The 20,051-nt window shown below is 44.6% G+C and overlaps 1 protein-coding gene across 1 annotated transcript in view; it reads right to left on the reverse strand.

Moving 5' to 3' along the window:
- Positions 1-20,051, reverse strand: part of LOC8034991 — a 47,284-nt gene that overhangs the window by 17,150 nt on the left and 10,083 nt on the right. Inside the window, exons 2-5 of the mRNA XM_042289327.1 lie at positions 9,031-9,178; positions 8,329-8,658; positions 1,200-1,469; positions 220-480 (exon numbers count right to left, since the gene is read on the reverse strand). Of these exons, the coding sequence (XP_042145261.1) occupies positions 220-480; positions 1,200-1,469; positions 8,329-8,658; positions 9,031-9,169 (1,000 nt within the window). The 5' untranslated portion in view covers positions 9,170-9,178. The remainder of the gene's footprint in view (positions 1-219; positions 481-1,199; positions 1,470-8,328; positions 8,659-9,030; positions 9,179-20,051) is intronic.

Raw genomic sequence — 20,051 nt, forward strand, 5'->3', positions numbered from 1 at the left:
GTCACCCACTTGGAGCAGACGGTTAGGATTACCGGTTAAGGGTAATCTGTCTGCCTTCCCATAATTTCAATCAACTTGTCCTACGTGGAAAGGTTAGCAATACCATGTACTGTTCTTGTCTTTGAGGAGGGACGCCTCTGTTTGCTTTCCCTGAGGAAGGGCGTACATAATATTGGCCCTGCTCGCTCGCGGTGCTTCTTGAGTGAGGTGCGCACTTACGGTCGGGGCAGGACGGTTTCTGGTAGTATCCCGTGCCGGGAGTGACGCGTAGCGCGAAGCCCCCGATGCTGACGGTGTCGTCTCCAGACATGGAGCAGAGGCCCGTGGTGGGCGAGAAGCTGAAGCTCCGACAAGCGAACTCCTGGCAGGACTCGCACATGGAGCGACACTGGTCGGCGCTGAACGCACTACGCACTTGGTCGGGCCTCCGCAGGTCCACGTCCTTGTGCAGATCGAAGTCACAGTTGCTGCCAGAGGGCTCTGCGAAGGTGGACAGGTGATGATCACTGACGGGTCGTTCGGGTACGTCGTACGCCGGGATTGTATCGAGGATGGTTCTAGAATAGGAGAAACAACAACAGCCTGCGGAAAGAGTAATGACAAGCCGATTCGATGGCATCGATGCAGAGTGCTTGATCTGCTCATCTCCAGCTGACAGGTTAATCTCTGCCAAAGTGCCCGCAATGACCTGCGTAAACTCGTCAGGGTAGGCACCTTCTAAAATTCTTAATTGCACACTAAAAATTCCTGTGTGGTAAAAAAAAAAATCACTTTTTTGATGGGGCGAGCCAGATGCTCTTCGTGAGTTCGGGAAGCAAACGTATAGACTGAGAAATTTTTTTTTTTTACCAACGATATAAAAGGTTAGTTTGGAAGAGTCGTGTAAAAAAAAAAGTCTGGTGAATCATTAAAGGTCTTGTCCGATTTTCACTGATAGAAGTTTCAATCAGTTGATCAGTGGTAATGAGGACGATTGATACCAGAGCGCGTTAGACAGCTATCGTAATTCGCAGCTCATGAATAAAAAAGAGTAGCCATTCGGATCCTCTGATTATTAGTGGACAGGCAATCGGAGTGCGATATCCATCACTCCCCGTCAGTCTTGTCATCCAGTAGAGTGAAGAAAGCTCACGTGCTGCAAGCATGCGAGAACAATGTGAAGTCCTGCCACTCTGCAACGCTCCCGTCGGGATGCTCACGCGGCAAGCAGAGGTTCTCGAAGTAGTGGACGTGCGGCCCCTGCGCGGGTCCGAAGGCGGCCGGCTGCGCCCTCCTGTCCTGGACGCTGAGGCGGCACTCCCGGGCCCTCGCGTCGAACTCCCCGGACCGGCACGGGAACGAGGACTCGTGCAGGCAGAGCTCCTGGCAACGCTGACAGCTAGGCACACCGGACACCACGCGTTCGTCGAAGCCCCTCAGCTCCTTGCCCGGCACGCGTTCCATGGCCCAGTCCTTGTCGCACGTCGGCCCTGGGTGACGCATAGACCCGCTTCTGATTATCTCCGGGTTGCCTAGGGCACCGCTGCACAATGTTGTAGACGTTACACAAACACAAAAAAAGTAACGAAATACGCTACTCATTAGTGGCAAATAAAAGGAACGCGATACTCACCTACGTTACAGTCCAATAAAAGGAACGCGTTAACGTTACAGATAAAAAAGCCTGCAAAAGCGCCATGTTTTGAGAAGCATTATGTCCTTAAGGAACTTAACATGTTTACCTTATATTCTTTTCGGTTCCGATTTTGAAGGTATGTAGTGTGATTGACACAATTGGTGATTTGGCGTCTAGAAAAACGATGGTTGAAGTGTAATTTGTTTGAAGTTTTGGAAAGGAGAAGTACCATTGCTCGAAACAACTAACATAGGTTTGTCATCATTACTTTGTTACCGATAAAAATAACGCGTTACCGCCATCACTGCTTTTGTGTGATGCGCCTTCAAGACCCCAGGTAGAAGTTGAACATGACAAAGTTGTACTGCATCTGCAAAATTGCCCATCTACAGCGGAATTACCAGACGCCGTCCTAAGGCAGACTATATTTGATTCATTTTATGTGTAGTGATCGTGTTGTATTGCCGTTTAGACGGCAAGAAGGGTAGATATCCTGCGCTTCAGCTGGCAAAACGCAGAATTCCGAGTGTCACTTCGCTGCGTGCTTTTCCAACTTTGAGGTGTGGCTTCTCTGTAATGCGGGGGAGTTCGGTGGCCAAGCGTTTCTATAACCTGGGCGCATGTTTTGTTTGTAGGTTATTTTAATTATTATCAAGTTATCGTGTGATTAGGATAGAAGATAACATTTTATTTTTTGTCGAGACAAAAACAAATCGCCACAGGTTGCGCGAAAGTTTGCTCTGCAGACTCTAAATACCAGGAATGTATCCTCTAGATGTTCGTATGATCCCTGCTGTCTGAAACACGTTAATGAGCGCAGGTTAGCAGTTGTACCACACAAGCCAAATTTCCACTGTGCAGCTGTGATGGCCAACGGAATATTGACAGTGATTTTTCACCGTTTCTATAAATGTTCATACAAAAAACTTGAACGTATGCTAGGCGTGCAGAAATGAAGTTGGCGCAATATACTCTACCGCTAGCCAGCTATCGCTTAGCGAAAAGTCGTTCAAAATCAGTACACTCGAAGTGTACTGAAGTATACTAAAAGTATACTTTCAGTGCGGCCGTTGTACTGATTGCACACTTTAAGTGTACTTAAAGTATACTTCCAGTAAAAATGGCGGTGGACTGAAAGTATACTCGTCCGTACAAAACTAGTACATGTAGTAGAATCGTAGTGCCCACGGTAACAAGTAGTTCAAAATCAGTATACCGAAAGTGCACTTAAGTATACTAAAGGTCTACTTTCAGCGCTTGCAGTCGGTGTACTCAAATTATAATAACGGGTATATATACAGCAACGCACAAAAAACGCGATAGATAGGCCGATGCCGTTTTCACAGAATATTTGTGGGGCTCGGTGGACATTAGATGAGTAAATAAACGACACAGTACGTTGTCTAATTAGCTTCTTTAATTGGCAGTGTAACTGACCATGTTGAATTTTCAATTTTAAAGGGGCTATGAATAAACTCTAGCCCAACTGAAACAAGTTGCGAAAAGGTGACGAGTTTTGGGTTATTCGAAGCTAAAACTCTGCCTTTCGTCGCCTGATTAAAAACAGCGCACTGGACAGAGCGCAGGATGCTATTCTTACGTATTCCCTTCAGTCGAACCGTTGGAAGTATGATGCTGGAGCATCCACCAAAGGCACGCTTTCCAAAGAGTGCAACTTCCTTCATGCTGAATGCGACAGCACTTTATGAGGGTTGTAACTTCACTAGAAAATTAAATAATGCATAGAACTCCAGTATGAGACGTTCTCGCTAACACAAACAAACATGCCATCACCGATATGACATGTCAAAACTGCTAATTTCACTCTCCACTTCGCCCGCCCCTGCCGCGCATGGTTCTTGAATCGAGGAAAAAAGTGCGAAATTTGATAAATAAATATCTTAAAGCCCCTTGCTGTTTCGTGAATAGTTTTAATTGTGTTAGGCTCCAACAACGACTGCCTCTAAAACAGCAATAATAAAAAAAGTAAATTTACGGATTTTAATTACTTAAAAAGATGTTGCCACGGTTATTCACCCATGTAATGTCCGCCGAGTCGCACGACACACATGAAGAGTGTATCAACATGACATGAATCCCCAGTTTTCCTGAAACCAGTTGATTAAAAATATCAGCGGGTATAGCTGACATACAAAGGGATGCTTTATTTCTCATTTCCATGCATACCACGTGGTCCAAAAGTTCCCCAGGGAAACGACCGGCACTTTCATAGCATACTTACGTCGCAAATGCAACATGGACTTACGCCTAAAAAAAGCGCAAATAGAAAAATTAGCTACATTGTACGCCACGGAAAGTAGCGTTATCTAACTTGTCAATAATTATTTTAGCTAGTCATTTCTACTATATCTATCAATTGAACAGTCTACTTTTATTGCAAAGATAGCTTTTATTTCCCTGAGCTGTATTTGTTACCTTTATTGAAAAATAAAAGTGTACTGTAAAAAAACTGTTAGCACTATTCGGAAGCTGGGCGATCGAGGGCAATCGCACCAAGTGTTTAATGCTGCTGATGAAAAAGCATGCACATGACTTTGTTTTCAAAGTGCACCGCCAATTGCGTGCTGCCTCATAGGCTAGTAGACAAATTACGTTTGCAGGATAATCCGGTATTTTTGTAATGCAGGTCTCAGCGTAACTATACGCTGTTTCAGATATCTACATCCACAGCAATCAAAAGGACAGGATGCAAAAGAAACCACGGCTAATAATGGGGACATAAGATCCTCCACCTTGCATGGTCGCATGCAGCGCAAATCAACTTCTAAACCGCGTAAGCGAAGTGGTGTTATGAATGAAAGCTCACTCTGAAATTGACTGGAGAAATCGGCGCCTTTATGTAACAACCTCAAGCTTTCACCGAAAGGGTTTCATGGTGTAGATTTATCTTGCAAAACTCTAAGACATCTCAATTCACCTGAAAAGACATTGACAATTGCAACAACGAACAACACCGTCGATCGAGATTTCCACACTGTAAAAAATCGACGTAGATTTAACATGTCTTTCCCTCGTCAAAAAAGACGGGCACGCTCATTGTTTCAAAACACGAAGTTGCCTTCATTATTTATGTGCCGTGAGAGCCGATCCTTCCAGAAAAGCCGAAATACCAGCGGTGCAAGCATGCGCTGATGGATCAAAATAGCCTTGGGGACAAGGGAGAAATGGCTTGAGATAGTTTCGGTTTTACACTGAAAAAGAAAACCGAAAGTTTAGATAAAACCTAAGATAGACTAAACATTGTGTTAATTTTTTACGAATATAATAAAGTGACATTATTATTATTAATATATTAATTTGCTTAGTTTTGTCTTTAAAAAAAAAAAGAACGAAAAGAAGAGACTTTTGAAATCTGCGCAAGACCATCGCTATTGGAATCAGCTTCCGTTCGGCCGCCGTTGAAGTTCTGGAGGTTTCGGGCATCGCTTCCTTTTTACATTTTAGCCGTTTTAGCGAATATTTTAGATAGCTTACTTACGAATACCGTGTTCAATAATAGCAAGCGATTACTGAGAGCTGTGAGACGCAGCGTCGCAAGTGGCGGACAGTCATGGCCGACTGGTGCAAGCGAAGGTGAGGAAGTTCCTTTTGTTTCTGCGAAGTGCGCCGCTGTTTCAAACTTTGTCGTGTACCGTGTGCTTGCTACGCTATGCTTGACTCTCAGTGAGAAAGATTCGCGTGCGGCGGAACCGAGGGCCAGCCGAGGGCCTGTCCTGGGCGCCGTCCCTACGACGGTCGCCCGACTACGCATTGCGGAGCGTTCAAGTACAGTCTAACGGCAGTTCAAGCAATCATAGGTCATGCTCGTTCTGGACGTGTGGTCCCAACAGTCTCTCGCCAACTATTTATTTGATAAAGCGGGAGCGAGAGAAACGTTACAAGAGCGAGCAGCATGATTTCTTGCCCGTGCTGATGCCTGTGCCGTAGAGACGGACGATCTCTTTGCGTATGCCGAAGCGGCACGCTTTCCAAGTTTGCGATTGTGTGTTGTGAATAAAGTGAGTATGGATGTCACGTTTTTTAGTGGCGGCAGAAGCCGCTACAAAAGGCAGAGCAGTTAAAAAAAAGGAAAAGCATGAGAAAATGTTAAAAGGACCTGAATATTCGATGGAGTTGAAAGACTACCAACGTACCAACTCGCCCAGTTATTCTTTGTCAAAGCATAATAGCCAATACTAATAAATTAAATAAATGCCAACTTTTGATTGGTTAGAAATTCATAATTGATGCAGTACAGCCCTACCCTGCTCTAGTGCTTTTATGATATCAGATAATGTGTAAATATATAGGATAGTTCATAGCAACCATTTATGTCCGACCCATTATATTGAATCTTTTCTCTGAAAGCTCGAAGTTATATAAAAAAAAGTGCTTATCATAAATTAAGCCGCATCACTGAATGTGTAATAGCGTATGACTTGTATGTGTGTTCACAGCAAAAGAAAAGGAGGCATTAAGAAAATGCCAATCATTTTGTTTGCTCTGTGTTAGAGCTTCTTTCAGGTATCAGGTTTTCAGAAACGATATTGTCCGATTTTCCTCGCCCTTTTGTCAGGATGAAGTTGTTAGTATCTTGCCTTCCTCACGTAGTGGTCCTTTGAGCGAATTATGTGATGTTATATCGTAGAGTGGCATAGGGTAATTTTCTCTTCTCTTTTTACGCAGGATGTAATGGCATACCATCATCACAAAGGAGAGTGTACAGTGAGGCAGGCTCGGAAACTTGAATAAAGTGATAAGTAGGATTTCAATTTCTGTCTTAACAATTACGCGAAGAACACTGATCATAATGTTTGTATGCTACACATACATACTTTAAGTTGAAAAATGCAGTGCACCTCTTCTTTATGGCTTTTCTCACAGTTTCAGAAGACGCCGGTACGTCATTCTCACGAGGAATAGAGCTGCCAAAGATTTCCTCGTTAATTTCCTGACTCATTTTTAAGAGTGCATCTCCCGATGGTGGCGCCTCTGCATTATCATCATCAATTGAGTTGTCAACGGCGTTTCTTAACATTTCACGAGAATGGAGCTGTATGAGATGAAATTTCACAGGTTGGAATACAGCCGTTCGAAGAAACACCTTTGAAAAGTCAGCTTTTTAAATCCAGGCGCCGATCTTTCTGTTCAATTTGAGACCGTTCTTTCCATTCAGAACGCCCGACATACACGGCGTCCCAGATAACTTGCACCGTACTTAAAAAAACACCGGAGGGCTCTGCAGGAGTGAAATCAACTGTCGTTAGCAAGTGTCTTGAGAAAGTGCACATATTTTTTTAATGCGCCTGGTTATGTAAATAACTAAGATTAATGAGCTAACCTTTCAAATATTCTTTTAAGAGCCAAGATGTCAATTGTAAAGTTGCAGGGCGCATTGAGAAACACCCAATTAAAGTATTTGAAACATAATACGTTTTCGCGCTTTTTTCTGGCCTTAAAGAACGCACATTCGCGGCGCGCTCGCACGCCGTGATTGGTGAAGCGAGTTGTCACGGGGTATTTTTTTTTTTTTTTTGGTATTTCGCGGGCGTTTTTTTGAGGGCTAGCGAAAAGGAGCATGCAAAGTGCACCTTGTTGAAAATGGTTCAATTGGGTGTTTCTTAATGCGCTCTACAACTTTCCATTTCACACCTCGGCTTTTAAACGAAGATTGCAAAAGTTAGCTTGTTACTCTTAATTAAATAACTAGGCGCACTAAAACAATTTCGTGCACTTTCGCAAGAGACTTTCTAACAGTGTACAGTTGGTTTCACTCCCGCAGAACGCTCAATTTTTTTTTTTTTTTTAAAGTTTGGTGCAAATTATCTGGGACACTCCGCATATATGTACTGGTAGTGTACATTTAGAACACTAAAAGCATACACGATGTGCACTAAACGTGCACTTATAGAATGCTAAAAGTACACTCGAGGTGCACTTATGGTATACTACATATGTACTTGGGGTGTACTAAAGGAATACTATTTTGTTTCATAAAAGTGTGAAACTAGTACGATTTCAGTACATACCCTAAGTTCACTATTAGTATACTTTCAGTATACTGATTTTGAACGACTTTTCGCTTAGGGTAGTCAGGTATGCACAGATTCATATTTCGGACATCACGTCACGCCGGTGGCACTTCCAGTGGAGAGGGGCAGGCGCATATGCAAGGTGCTAAAAAAACACCAAAAACAGCGAGTTTTTTTCTTTTTAGTGCAAAAATAAACTAAGCATCGCCGAACGCTCATCCTCCGCACCAATTTAGTGGCTCGAACCAGATGCCCAAGTTACAGAACGACCGTTGTATACCGTTATCTCTCAAACGGGGCCCGCTCTCAGTAACTGGCACCATTCAGCCCCATGTATCCGAGGGTTTCGTCGGCTACCATTTTCCCATTGCAAATTTAAGAAAAAATCTGAACTTTTGAATGAAATAAAGGGTTATTATTTCCGAAACCTAGACACCTGGTTCTGATCGCTAGCGTTACACGAATGATGAGAGTTTGGCAACGCGTCGTTTATTTTTAGGTTAAAAAGAAGAAAAAGCAAAGCTGCACTAGTTTTGGGGGACACCCTGTGCTTTGCAGTTTAAAGAACGGCAACGCATGCGCAGTGCGCACTGCTCCGGTGACCGTAAAGGCTCGGCAATGCTCGTGGAATGAGTTGGTGTCTGGTCTTAGCGGCGGATGTGCCTCGAGCGGATCACTCACCGTGCACGCACATCTTGGCGAAGTAGTTGGACCTGTCCGAAGCGGGAACCATCGGTTGGTCGGCGGCTCCGAGCGTCGACGCCACTTCGTCGTCGTTCAGGGCCGTCGCCGCGAAGCAGGCGTTGTGCTCGTAGTTCACCACGACGCCCAGGCACCTCGGAGACGCCTGACAGCGGCGCAGGCAGTCCGAGGTGACGCCGCCGTGGGACGGGAAGTTCTCTCGCGGTGCGAACATGGGCGACAGCCGACGGGAACTGGGCTTCATGGCTACCGTCTTCTCGAAGGTGATCGTGTCTTCGCCCTGGGGACACTGCTCGTTTCTGTTCGGCGCTGGAATTGTCACACGGGCAAATTAATGCGTGGCTTGCAGTGACGTCACACCAGCCGCCATGCAGTGGTGACCTTGTTGCTGAGCGTGTATATATCGCTGCATTAACAGGTAGGAATGACCACCTGCATAACGCGATGATGTCACGTGTGCGTGCCATGTATATGACGCGCGGAAGAATGTAAGATGTCATTTAGACCCACGTCATTGTCGGACAACATATATGTCAAATGCGTTCACATCACGTAAAGCTTCGATCCCGAGATATAGCACGGAAGATGTACCGGTTCTTGAGTTTCCTCAGCAACTCCAATTAAGTTAAGAGATCTCGACGTGCTCGTTGAAATCGAAGGTGTCTTTTTTTCCAAGCTTACCTGGTGTCTTGTCCCAGAACTGGACATCGCGTAGGCTGGGCAACTCCCTGGACTGTCCCTCCGTCCTGACGTCGATGACCAGGCACAACGTCCACGCGGTCCAGATCGGGAGGGCGAGCTCAGTCCATGGACTGCGCATCTCCCCCGTCTGAAGGTGAGAGGCGGATGGAGAACGAAACGTGGTGACTATCCGATGAAGCTGAGACACTAAGAAAGATTGCATGACAAAAAACTTACCATGACTATCTATCGGCACTTTAAAGCACGGCGATGGTCTATAGAATGTGAACTTTTCTGGCAGATCTTGAACAAGTCTTGATATGTTTTCGGTGAAACTTGATCGCTAAATGAGACACTAGAGAAGGCTGCATGACCAAGAACTTACCGGGACTATATCTATCTAACGGGACTTTTAAAGACGTCTATGGTACACCCCGTGGACCCTTCTGGCGGACCTTGAACAACTCAATAAGTTTTCGGTTTTCATCACTAAATTACCGTATTCATTACAAGTTGCAACGGTGTTTAACCCTACGTATATCTTAGAGCTGCGAGGACCATCGTCAGTTTCCTCGCGGAGCCCGCCCCCTCGAAGACTTCCTGGTGCGATCTCCCCAGCGGCTTGTATGGATGACGTGCCCGAGGACTGTTCGGTTCACGCTGCGCCTTCGGCGCCGGCAGTGCCTGTGAGGGCTCCGAAATAGAAACTGGCGGGGCTCAATCCCGCGCCCACCACTGGCATCATTCATACGCAGACGACATCTCTTTGTAGTCGCTACCGCTCGCTGTCTCTGGACACTCGCTGATTTCGTTGTTCATTTACACGCCACGCTGACTTTCAATGATGTTGTTCCTCTCGCAGCGGCGCCGTTTCGGTGCTGCCCTGGTGAAACAATGGCCCTATCTTTGACCGCGGGAGGATCTTTCCCTCTCCGTGCATTGTTTGGATCGGTCCTTTATATTTTTGTTTGTATCTGTATTACGTTGCCACTATTTGGAAGGTGGTTTGTTGCGTGTTTGGCCCACTTTTTACCTTATTTTCGGGGATGGGGAAAAGGTAATGTTACGGGAGAATACCTGGCATTTTCGAATATATTCCTGGAGACTGCGGTAACAATCAATCACCCCGCAGTTTAATCACAAAGTGTGTTTTAGGTCCGGTTTCTATCTTATGAACGTAATGTTACAAAAGAGTGCCTCGAAAATCCGTGACATGACCGCTCAATATAGTTAAATTTAGTAAGTGCTGCTAAATGCCGATCGTTAGTGAATAGTGATAAATATGAGTTATAAGAAAATAACACTACGCGTCCTTGGACTAAGTGACTCGATCTTCTCCGCAGGATTGAGATGCATTTTTCAGTGTGCTGTCTGGAAGCGTATTGCATTGTTCGGTTCCCAAGGCATGTCATGGGCCTAGATGCGACTATGGCCCTATAGAAAATTGCCCATCCTTCCCTCAACTTTGAATGCCGATCCCTTCAGCCGTGAAAAGACATATACAGTAGACAATTTATTTACTGATAACTTTAACCGACTGCATTCGAAGCCGTGTTAATCAAAGCCGACGTTCCACGATTGACAAGGAAGACTAAACGCCATTTTTGCTTCTTCATCCGACGATTTGACATCCTTCAGTAACATAAACGTTTGGTCGCTTATCTACTCGTATGGGCGTGAGCGCGAGCTTACACGTGACGTTTTTTTATGTTTAGATTTCTTCGCTTGTGATCATGATTGTGTACAAGTGCCACGGAGGACAACGATTATACTTATTCGTCGCGTTTCTAGCAACCATTTTTAGGATTATACAAATGTTCCGAATGAAGAGCAGCGGGTTTCGCATGTTTACAAACCCGTACTTTTTTTTTTCTTTTTTAGCTATGCGGCAGGTACAAGCTATCGGACTGTGTCATCATGCAGCTTTCGTCGTTTCCATTCTGCTCGGGCGGTTGACTGACCACTGGTTGTAAGGACTCCCCCTCCCGGAATGAGCGGGCTAAAACTAGGCCAGAGGAAATCCCGTGCGTAGCGGCCAGCCGCACGTCCGTAAAACAAATACCGCCACAATCCGCTCCCCTCTTCTTTCACCGCACCCAAAAGGAAGCCCTATTTTTGATCATTGCGGTGCCGAGGTCCACTTTTTGATACTTAATTTGTTTTTGTTTGTCCGTTGTTGTTGGAAGGCTAATTGACCGTAGAGTACTGTCGGTTGGTTGGGTACATGACCTTCGTGGAGAGTTCGTTGACATTCTTCTGACGTGTGGGTTGGAGTCGCCACTGGCCTCCCGTAAAGCTGTTTTCACAGCATTACATCCACTATATGTTTATATGTTATATGTGTTTTCACAGCGTTTGTTTTTACTAAGGCAGCTACTAGCATTGTGTGTGTTAAAAAATAAGTTTGGATCATTGAAAAACTGACGAGCGAACCATTCGTTCGTTCTTCGTTTGGGCAGAGGCTTTTTGAGTGGCATTCGATCATTAATAATTAATTATATAACCCCGCGGTTGGAATATACACGTACAATATCAAGATAATATATTTAGGCAGAAAACAAAGTTTGGTACGTATTATTTTTAGGCTATATGTTTAAATAATGGAAATGACTGAATTTGGTTTACAAAATCGGAATACCTTAAATTCAAAACCTCTTCCGTGATACTTTCTTGTTTAAAAGATCGCAAGAAATTGTCCTATTGCAATAAAGTTTTTCACTCATTGTATGCTCAGATGTTTTTTTTTTTTCATAAAACGTGCAAGCTGTATCAGTAAATACGGGAGGATTGAAGAGTTTCTTGAGTTTAAAGGATTTTACGACTATCTTTATGATGGGTGTCTTTCAAAATGAAGTGTGCGGTGTAAAACTGGTGGTAAAAATAAATGAGTAGACTTAACAAACTATAATTTACCTCGAAGACAGATCCTGGTTGTCCGCTTGTCACGCAACAAATTTAATGTAAAAAAAAAAAAAACACAAAAAAAATGGTCGTAAAAGTTTAATATACAAATTACTAAATAAAAATAAAAAAGCAAAAAGCAAAAAAAAATCTTTTTGGAAACTACGTTAGACCTGCACGAAAATAGCAGTTTTTTTTTTTTTTTTTTGTATTTTGGAGAATGAATGATGCATTTATGAGATTGAGCGCGTACTCCGAACCCTTCGCCCGTGCGCAAACTATCTTTCGCGATTTTATTGACACTGTTGTATAGTTAAGTTCTGCTTTCCTTTTTTTTTTTCTTATTCCTTTGTTTTGGGTTTACTATGAATGCTATTCAGCAGCTCGACAGAATTTTTTTCCTACCTTCACTACCAGGGTTTGTTCGATAATCAAGCTTGTTTATACATAGCTTCAGAGTCGTAACACTCGCAAGTGGCGGGACTCGCTGAAGTTGAAAATTAAGTTATAAATACACAAATAAAATAAGAGTTCAACCGTTTCTATTTATCAGAAAAAAAATTGTCGCAATATTATTATCGAACCTGCATAACGTTTAACCAGATCGAATAACGCTTCGCGGATCAAGATGCCTCTCATTTCTATCCGCGTTTGCTTTTTTTTTTTTTTTTTTCGGTCGTTTTTGAAATTTTACATCTCGCTACTCCATATGGCTTCCCCCAAGCCTCCACCTTGTCACACCGTCGTTTACATAAGTGGGTATTTTAGCACAACCATAAATTTGCTGTCGCCATAAATTTCGAGCGGAGCGTGACCTCCCGCTTAAGCTTCACGACGTAAACGAATTTATAACCTTTCTATTTCCGTGACAACGAACTACAGACGTTACACGTCGCAACAAAGGGGGTCTATTTAAAGCTATAGGAGTGCAAAGGCGGTGGTTATGAAGGTACGGGGTTTGATTCTTATTTTTTCTTAGTGAAAACTATTCCTTGGCAAGTTTTGACGTGCTGTGGTAAAAAAAAAAAAAAAAAAAGCGACACGGAAATAAATTATTATAATTTTGTACTTTTATTAAACAAAAACTGTACTACCACTGATATACCCGAAGCCTACGCTAAAAGGCGTACACCAAAAAGAACCACTGACGTACGCTGAACCCCAAAAAGGGGCCATCAATATAAAAAAAGAGAAAAACAAACAAACAAACAAACAAGCTGTTCAAGACGCATTATGTGCAAGTATATCTACGCGTGTGAACCACTTGTTTGTATGTTTAGTCGTACGTATGCGGGTATGTGTATAACTCTTTTCCTTTGCTTCTCCTCCGGTACGCCAAATTTAAAAAGAAAAAAAGAATGTTTTTCAGGATTTTCAACACGTTCCGCCCAGGAGACACAGGCTGCGGCCAAAGCTACAAGCGCGAGCGCCCGTTCTTTGGAAGAACGCTTCGAACCAGCGACTTCCAGCTCTCGTGCTTGTAGACGGTCACATAGCAAATACCGGTCACATTAGCAAATCATCCGGCAGCCGACGAACCGATGAGAACGTTTAGCTACGGATCAGTGGTTTCGCTCTAAAGGCCCGTTCACACTCTTGCGACCGACTTCGACCGAGAGAGACCAGACCGGTTTTTAAGCCTTTTGCGACTTCTTAGGACCGGATGCGATGCAGCGGAGCTGGTCCTAAGACATCGCAAAAGGCTTAAAAACCGGTCTGGTCTCTCTCGGTCTTACTGGGTCGCAAGAGTGTGAACGGGCCTTAAGGATCCTGCTTTCTATCCTTTATTTTGACGACGACGAATGCGAAGCCCGACTGCGTTTCACCTGACGGTGAACCGCGGAAGAACGCCACGAGCCATTCTAAACGAATCCAATGACGCGTGAGCATCACGGGATTATCAAGATAGGCACTGGACGCTATACGGCCATGTAAAACTAAGCAGAAGAAATCCTAAGCTTAACTTGGGATTTCAAGATGGCCGATGGCTGATTTCAAGATGGCAACCATCTTGAAAACCTAAGTTATGCGAGTAAAGCCACTCTTCGCGCGTGTAGCAGTCGTGCTCCGTCGTTTGGCGGCCGGTCACGCGACTGAATTCGACGAATAGCGGCGCCGCGCATGGAAAATGGGAAAGGAGAAGAAAAGGAGGCTAAAGCGGCAAAAACATACGCCGGGGCGCGCGCAACGTCGGCGAAGCGACTTTCCTGCACGGCGCAGGATTCTTTGTTCCTCAAGTGATCGAACTCGGCGATACGCGGCGCGGCGGCACAGGAAAAGCAGACGCGCGCGCAACTCGGGCTCTCCCTATACAGGAACCCTACGATCCGATGCAGCCAACCAAGCAGCTCCAAAACTGCGTCGTCATGGCTTGTGTGGTCTTTGTGCATTTGCTATCAGTGACGAAACTAATCACGCGCACAAATAATAATATTAAAAAAAACGCAGGCCATAGGTGGCGCAAGCTACCACCCGTTATAAAGGGTACAGCCGATAGCGTCCATTCATTTATCACGCACAGGATCGCGGTGCATTCACTGTGTGTTACTGTGCGTGGACACGTTCCCCAGTGCAGGATTGGCAGGAATGGCAGGTCGTAGCATCCGGTGCGGTCCATCGTGAGGTGGTGAAACGGAGCTTATTTATCCCGGGAAAGACGGACGGGTATTCGATGAGACGGCGTTTTCTTCGTGACAGTTTTCTTACTTCCTGGGAAGCGTTGCGGATCGGGGCGCAGCAGCGAGATTCCCAGGACCTCGTTGGCGTGGCCTCCGAGGCGTGACAAATGTCCGTATCATTGTCGCCGCTCGGTCATTGTTTCTCGGCTATAACGTCCGGCTCGTTTTAGGCGCCATTGTTTTAGGGTCACGACGGAGAGGAAAAAAAAAATAGGTTCTTTTCTCCCATATCGAATAGGGGCGGGAATGCCGCCGAAGAAGTGCGGGTGCAGACTGCGCTCGAGTTTGACTCGAGTTCTGAGATCTTCAAATCCTCTTTCCCTCGCTCTTATGCCCGAGTCCCGCTATACTCTATTTCATCTTATGATGTACGGCCGGAAGTAGCACCCTTGCCTTCCCTACCTGCTAGCCGGACACAAACATACACTAACAAGCTCTCGTGCGTTAAGGGCAGCTCTCAACGCTATGAGCTCGCGCTTCTAGTCTTCGCTGCGGTACAACATGGCCGTGCCCCAAAATTTGCTTGATTTTACTCCAGTGTAAAGGTTTCGTACCTTGGCGTTCCGAAACCTACCCGCCTCCAGCGCTTTTCAATCTGTCTTGTCAGGTGACATGACCCGCCGGAGGGATCCATTTGGATAAGATTTGGAACACAGCCATAAGGTGAAACAAAGTATAAAGCGACAGAGAAAAAATAACCGACATCGACGAGCCTCAAGCAAGAACAGCATGCACGCGAAGGTAGGGACGCGAAAGTATCTTTGGCAGGCTTCACTCGTTACCGAGAGACGGTATGCCTGCCGTCACCGTCAGTCCATCCCGTGCATATTGCACGCGTTAAGGACTTGTCGGTGTCGCCGTGTCGGTTGTTTCTGTTTGTCGTTTTAGTGAGACTTGGACAATAGAGACTTTTAGTAGATCCTTCTGATACCTCCGATATCCCCGATAACGACACCCGGTAACGATACGACGCATGCGCAAAGGCGGCGGTGGAGTGTCGGGTATCGTTATCGGAGTCGTCGGAACGATCTACTAAAACACGATTACAAGCACACACGAAAGGTCCGTCCATATAAACACGCGTGTCACCATATGTGTCACAATATGGGTTTAGAAAAATATCTTTCGACGGAGTTAGCTTTACTCGATCAAAACGAGTTTATACTGGACAAGTTTGACAACAAAAAGGTCGCCCTTGGTGTTTATGTAGATTTCACAAAAAAGCATTTGATTACCAAAATAATAAACTACTCTTCCAAAAGCTCGAAACATATGGCATCAGAGGACAGGCTTCAACACTACCAAAGAGCTACTTGAGCCACCGGAAGCAGTACGTCCATATTAACGGTTATTTGTCAGATATGTAAAGGATCTAACTTTGGGGGGTGCCCCAAGGAAGTATTTTAGGACCTCTCCTGTTTAATATATATATCAATGGTTTGGTCAATGTAGACAAGCAAGCAACATTTTGTATCTACGCTGACGACACCGGTGTGTTCGTATCTGCTCGAACTGGGGATGAGGTAACCGTTATTCCAAATAACGTACTAGCAGATTAAGAATCATAGGCAAACGCAAACTTGCTCAAAATTACCAGAACTAAGACAAAGGCGTTTATATTACACCTAAAAAAATCAAATTCGTGGAAATTTCAACCAACGACTTTTATGTTCATTTCTGCCCCAGTCTCAGGGTTATTCAACATAATTATCATAATGTACTCTTCGCCAATTGACGTTTTCACAAAATTTAAAACACTATAGATTTTTCCGAAAATATGTCTTGGGGTAGTCGCGTTGATTAGATCACATCAAAGCTAAGTCGAGTGGTATGTTTAATGTACCGGCATTCTTATCTTCTTCCAGTGGTGTACCAACTTGATTTTGAGTAGAAAGGCAAACCAGACTCGCCCCCCCCCCCCCCCCCCCCAAAGAGCCGGGGGGCGCCGCCGGCCAGTGTTTGCCCTGCCCAGTGGCGGCTGTTTCAGAAAGGGGGAGGGGGGGGGCAAACGCCTCCCTTGCCCCCCCCCCCCCCCCCCCCCCCCCCCCCCCCCCCCGGTTGGTAAGCCCATGTCTTCTTCCACTGAGTGTTAACCTACATCTGCAGCAGTCATTATTCTGTTCTCATTTAAGCTATTGTCATTTGATTTTGGGGGACAGCTACCGGATCTAACCTTCAGAAAATACATCTCTTGCAAAAAAAAGGCTCTAAGAATCATTTGCAATGTCGGCTATGATTTTCAAGGTTATAATGCAATTAATTCAAAGGAGCAAGCAAGCTGGAGAAGATTGCCAGTAGAATGGCAGAGCACTCCACTGGAAATGAAGAGGTCCCATAATCCGATACCTGGACCAGGCGAATTTTTTCTGTCGCGCACCAGTCACCTAGCTGTGTTTGAAGGTTTGTGTTTGTCCTTTGTCCCCCTCTTTTCCCAGAGATTATTACTATGACTTTTCACACACAAACTCTTTTTCGAAATCTGAATGTCATGAAAAGCTTCACATTCTAAAACTTTAAGTTATGCATGAAATATAAAGATAGAATGCAGAGAAAATAGGCAGTTTCATTTCTCTGGTATCACTGCAGAAAAGAAGCTCAATTCATTCAACTCATAATTCCGTACGTTGGTTCCTTAAAACCTCTCGCTTCAATTATGGTCTTCAGAGAATCAAATTAACCCTCTCGAAGTTACTAAATTGCTTAACCTTAAATCACACTGATATATCAACTCTTTCAGCCAAATAAGTACGGTCTTCATTTTTTTGTGTGACGAGTGCTACAGTTACCCTAGAGTTGCATTTGTATAGTATTTCCTGTTTTGTTTGGTTCTGGTTTTGTATTCACTGTTCTCTTTAATAAATAATATTGCTTAATTTTTTTTCTCGATATGTATATATGTATAATCTTTTTGTGTACTCGCATTGCTGCTGCTGCTGCTGAAACTTTTGTAGTGCTGAGAACCCGTGCAGCTGTACATGCAACTCCGTTTCCCAGCCCACACCATTGTAAAAGAAATAAAAGGTAAATACATATTGAATTCAATGGTGTGCGTGTGTGTGCGTGCGTGCGTGTGTGTGTTTCTTTTGACAAGCAGAATTGATGTATTTTTTGTGTCCGTTTTTTTTAAAATCTTGTTAGCGTTGAAGCTTTTGGGAAAACATGTTCTTGCCTCGTGCAACGTCTAGTGTCGAGACGCCTAAAATGTTATGGTGTAGACCAACTAACAGCGTCATATTCTAAAACACTTAATCAACTCTCTCTCTCTCTCTATTATAAAAGGCCTGGAGATGGGGCGTACAGCATTTGGAAATAAATAAGTAAATTATTGAAATAATAAAAAAATAATTAATTAGTAATCGGTGACCAGTTTTCAGTCTTCTATCCATTACAAAAAGAAGTCCCCAGACACTTAAAAACCAGTTTTTAGCATCTCCGGTCGTAAACAGTCGCAAGTCTGTGAATCAGCCTTTAGGATTGCTCGCGGTGGATGGAAATGGAAATTTACGTGTAGCTCGCGCTACTTGTAAAAAAAAAAAAAAAAAAAAAAAAAAAAAAAAAAAAACGCGAAATGAAAATTTATTGACGCTGCCACAAAAGCAGCCGTTACTCGGCTCGATGTCGGGTCGCAAGACTCGCAGTTTTATTTGTTGAACTGCTACAAATTAGTGGTGATAAAAATAAAATTTAAAGTTTTTCTCCTTTTAAATATATTCAGCCGCCAGCATAAAAAGAAAAAAAAAAATGAAGAAATATCACGAACACTCAGAAAATGTTTTTCTGGGCTTAGAAAAGTTTGGCTCATTTTAGGAAACATACTAATAATTTCTAAAATAATTAAAATGTTTTCTTTTTGGTCGGGGGTCTTGTTAGAGTACTCATATAAGGAGGCATGTTTGAAACGCCTAAAAGGTAATATCTTTGTCAGACCGTCACTTTAAAGGAGTACCGAATAACCTCTTTTAATCATGCCAGTCTGACAGTCAACCCCGATCAAAAACAGAAACAAAACAAATGACTCTTATCGATTTAGGGAGACTAAATACGAGCACTGCCAAAATATTACGCTAATAAGAAACTGCGATTCATTCGAAAACCGATATTAAAATGCTCTTCTCGGCGGTCATTCGGAGCGCTGGCTGTTTGTCGAGCAACTTCGTGGCCTGATTTCGTCTTCGTTTTCAAGGAGGTTTCTTGTTTGTAGTGTCACTTCGTTCGCCATGTTTTTCTGCTGCGTGTTCAACAGTCCCAGCGGACGACTTCCGCTGGTTATGTTATGAATAGGGAGTATTCACTAGCGGCCATAGCTGTGTGCGCGAATGCTGAGCGCGTGCTGACGGCGAGCTTCCACAGTTCTTTTGCAACGTGCATTCCGCACCATCAAAAGTGCCGGTCTTTGCAGCCTATTGACGTGAGCTCGTTCTGAGCATGCGCTCTAAACAGCACCCACAAATATGGCGCCCAGTGAATACTCTTTATTAGCGGCCGGAGTTTCTAAGAGCCCTTCAGCGATCGCGCACGAAGATCATCGACTCCCTGCTCGCTCAAGCGCGTAGTGATGCCAAAGTTGGCATTCACTTGGCGGCCATAGTTGAGTCCGTTTCTGCTCAGCGCGAGTTCACGATTAGCTTCCACAACGCTTCCGCAACGTGCATTGCACACCACCAAGATGGTAGCTCTTCTCAGAAGATAAGTGGGGGCTCGTCCTGGGCCTTCGCTGAGCCTGAGTTCATTGTGGCGAGTTCGCTTTTCGGCCGGCAACTTTATGAATGTGTATTACTATTTGCTACAGATGTTCGGTATCTACGGAGCAAAGCCGTAGCATCTTACCCGACTGATCGGAACTGCTATGGCGACTGGGCCAGTCGTTTTACGATACAACGGTACACAGATTGCATCACGCGATGGTCATGCAGCTGATCACAAGTTACGCCGTCATACTCGAGCCGATAGTTTCGGTTTCGCCGTAGACCTTCTTAAACGAAACTTTGAGATAAGATATCTATAAAACTACGCAGAACATATTAAAAAAAATATATTCTTCGTATGGAGGCATCCGTAACTCTAAAATTGAGAAAATGTACCCGCGCTACGCTCTAGTAAACGAAGATTACAAACATGTGTGCCAACCTGCAGGGTGTGGTAGTCGGCTTCAAGGTCACCGCGTCAGTCATCCATTCGGGCTGAAGAGAAGCCCGTCGACGGCTGAAGAAGCTGCAAGTCACGTCGACATTGCGGGCGGTCAATCCAGCCTGCCGAACCGGACCCTTTCCTGGTCACAGCGCCACTGTGTCAGCTGCACGACCGTTTTGGGGGTCCCGCTATTCGGCCATTGTTGCTCTCGCAGCGGGCGGTGACACCGCGCAACGGTCGACCGCCCTCCGCCAATGAGACCTGTGCGAACCAGATTTGAAAATTGCGATACTAGACCAACACCCCTCCCCC

Source organism: Ixodes scapularis, unplaced genomic scaffold (genome assembly GCF_016920785.2).
Source record: "Ixodes scapularis isolate PalLabHiFi unplaced genomic scaffold, ASM1692078v2 PGA_scaffold12__126_contigs__length_90152505, whole genome shotgun sequence".
Lineage (NCBI taxonomy): Eukaryota > Metazoa > Arthropoda > Arachnida > Ixodida > Ixodidae > Ixodes > Ixodes scapularis.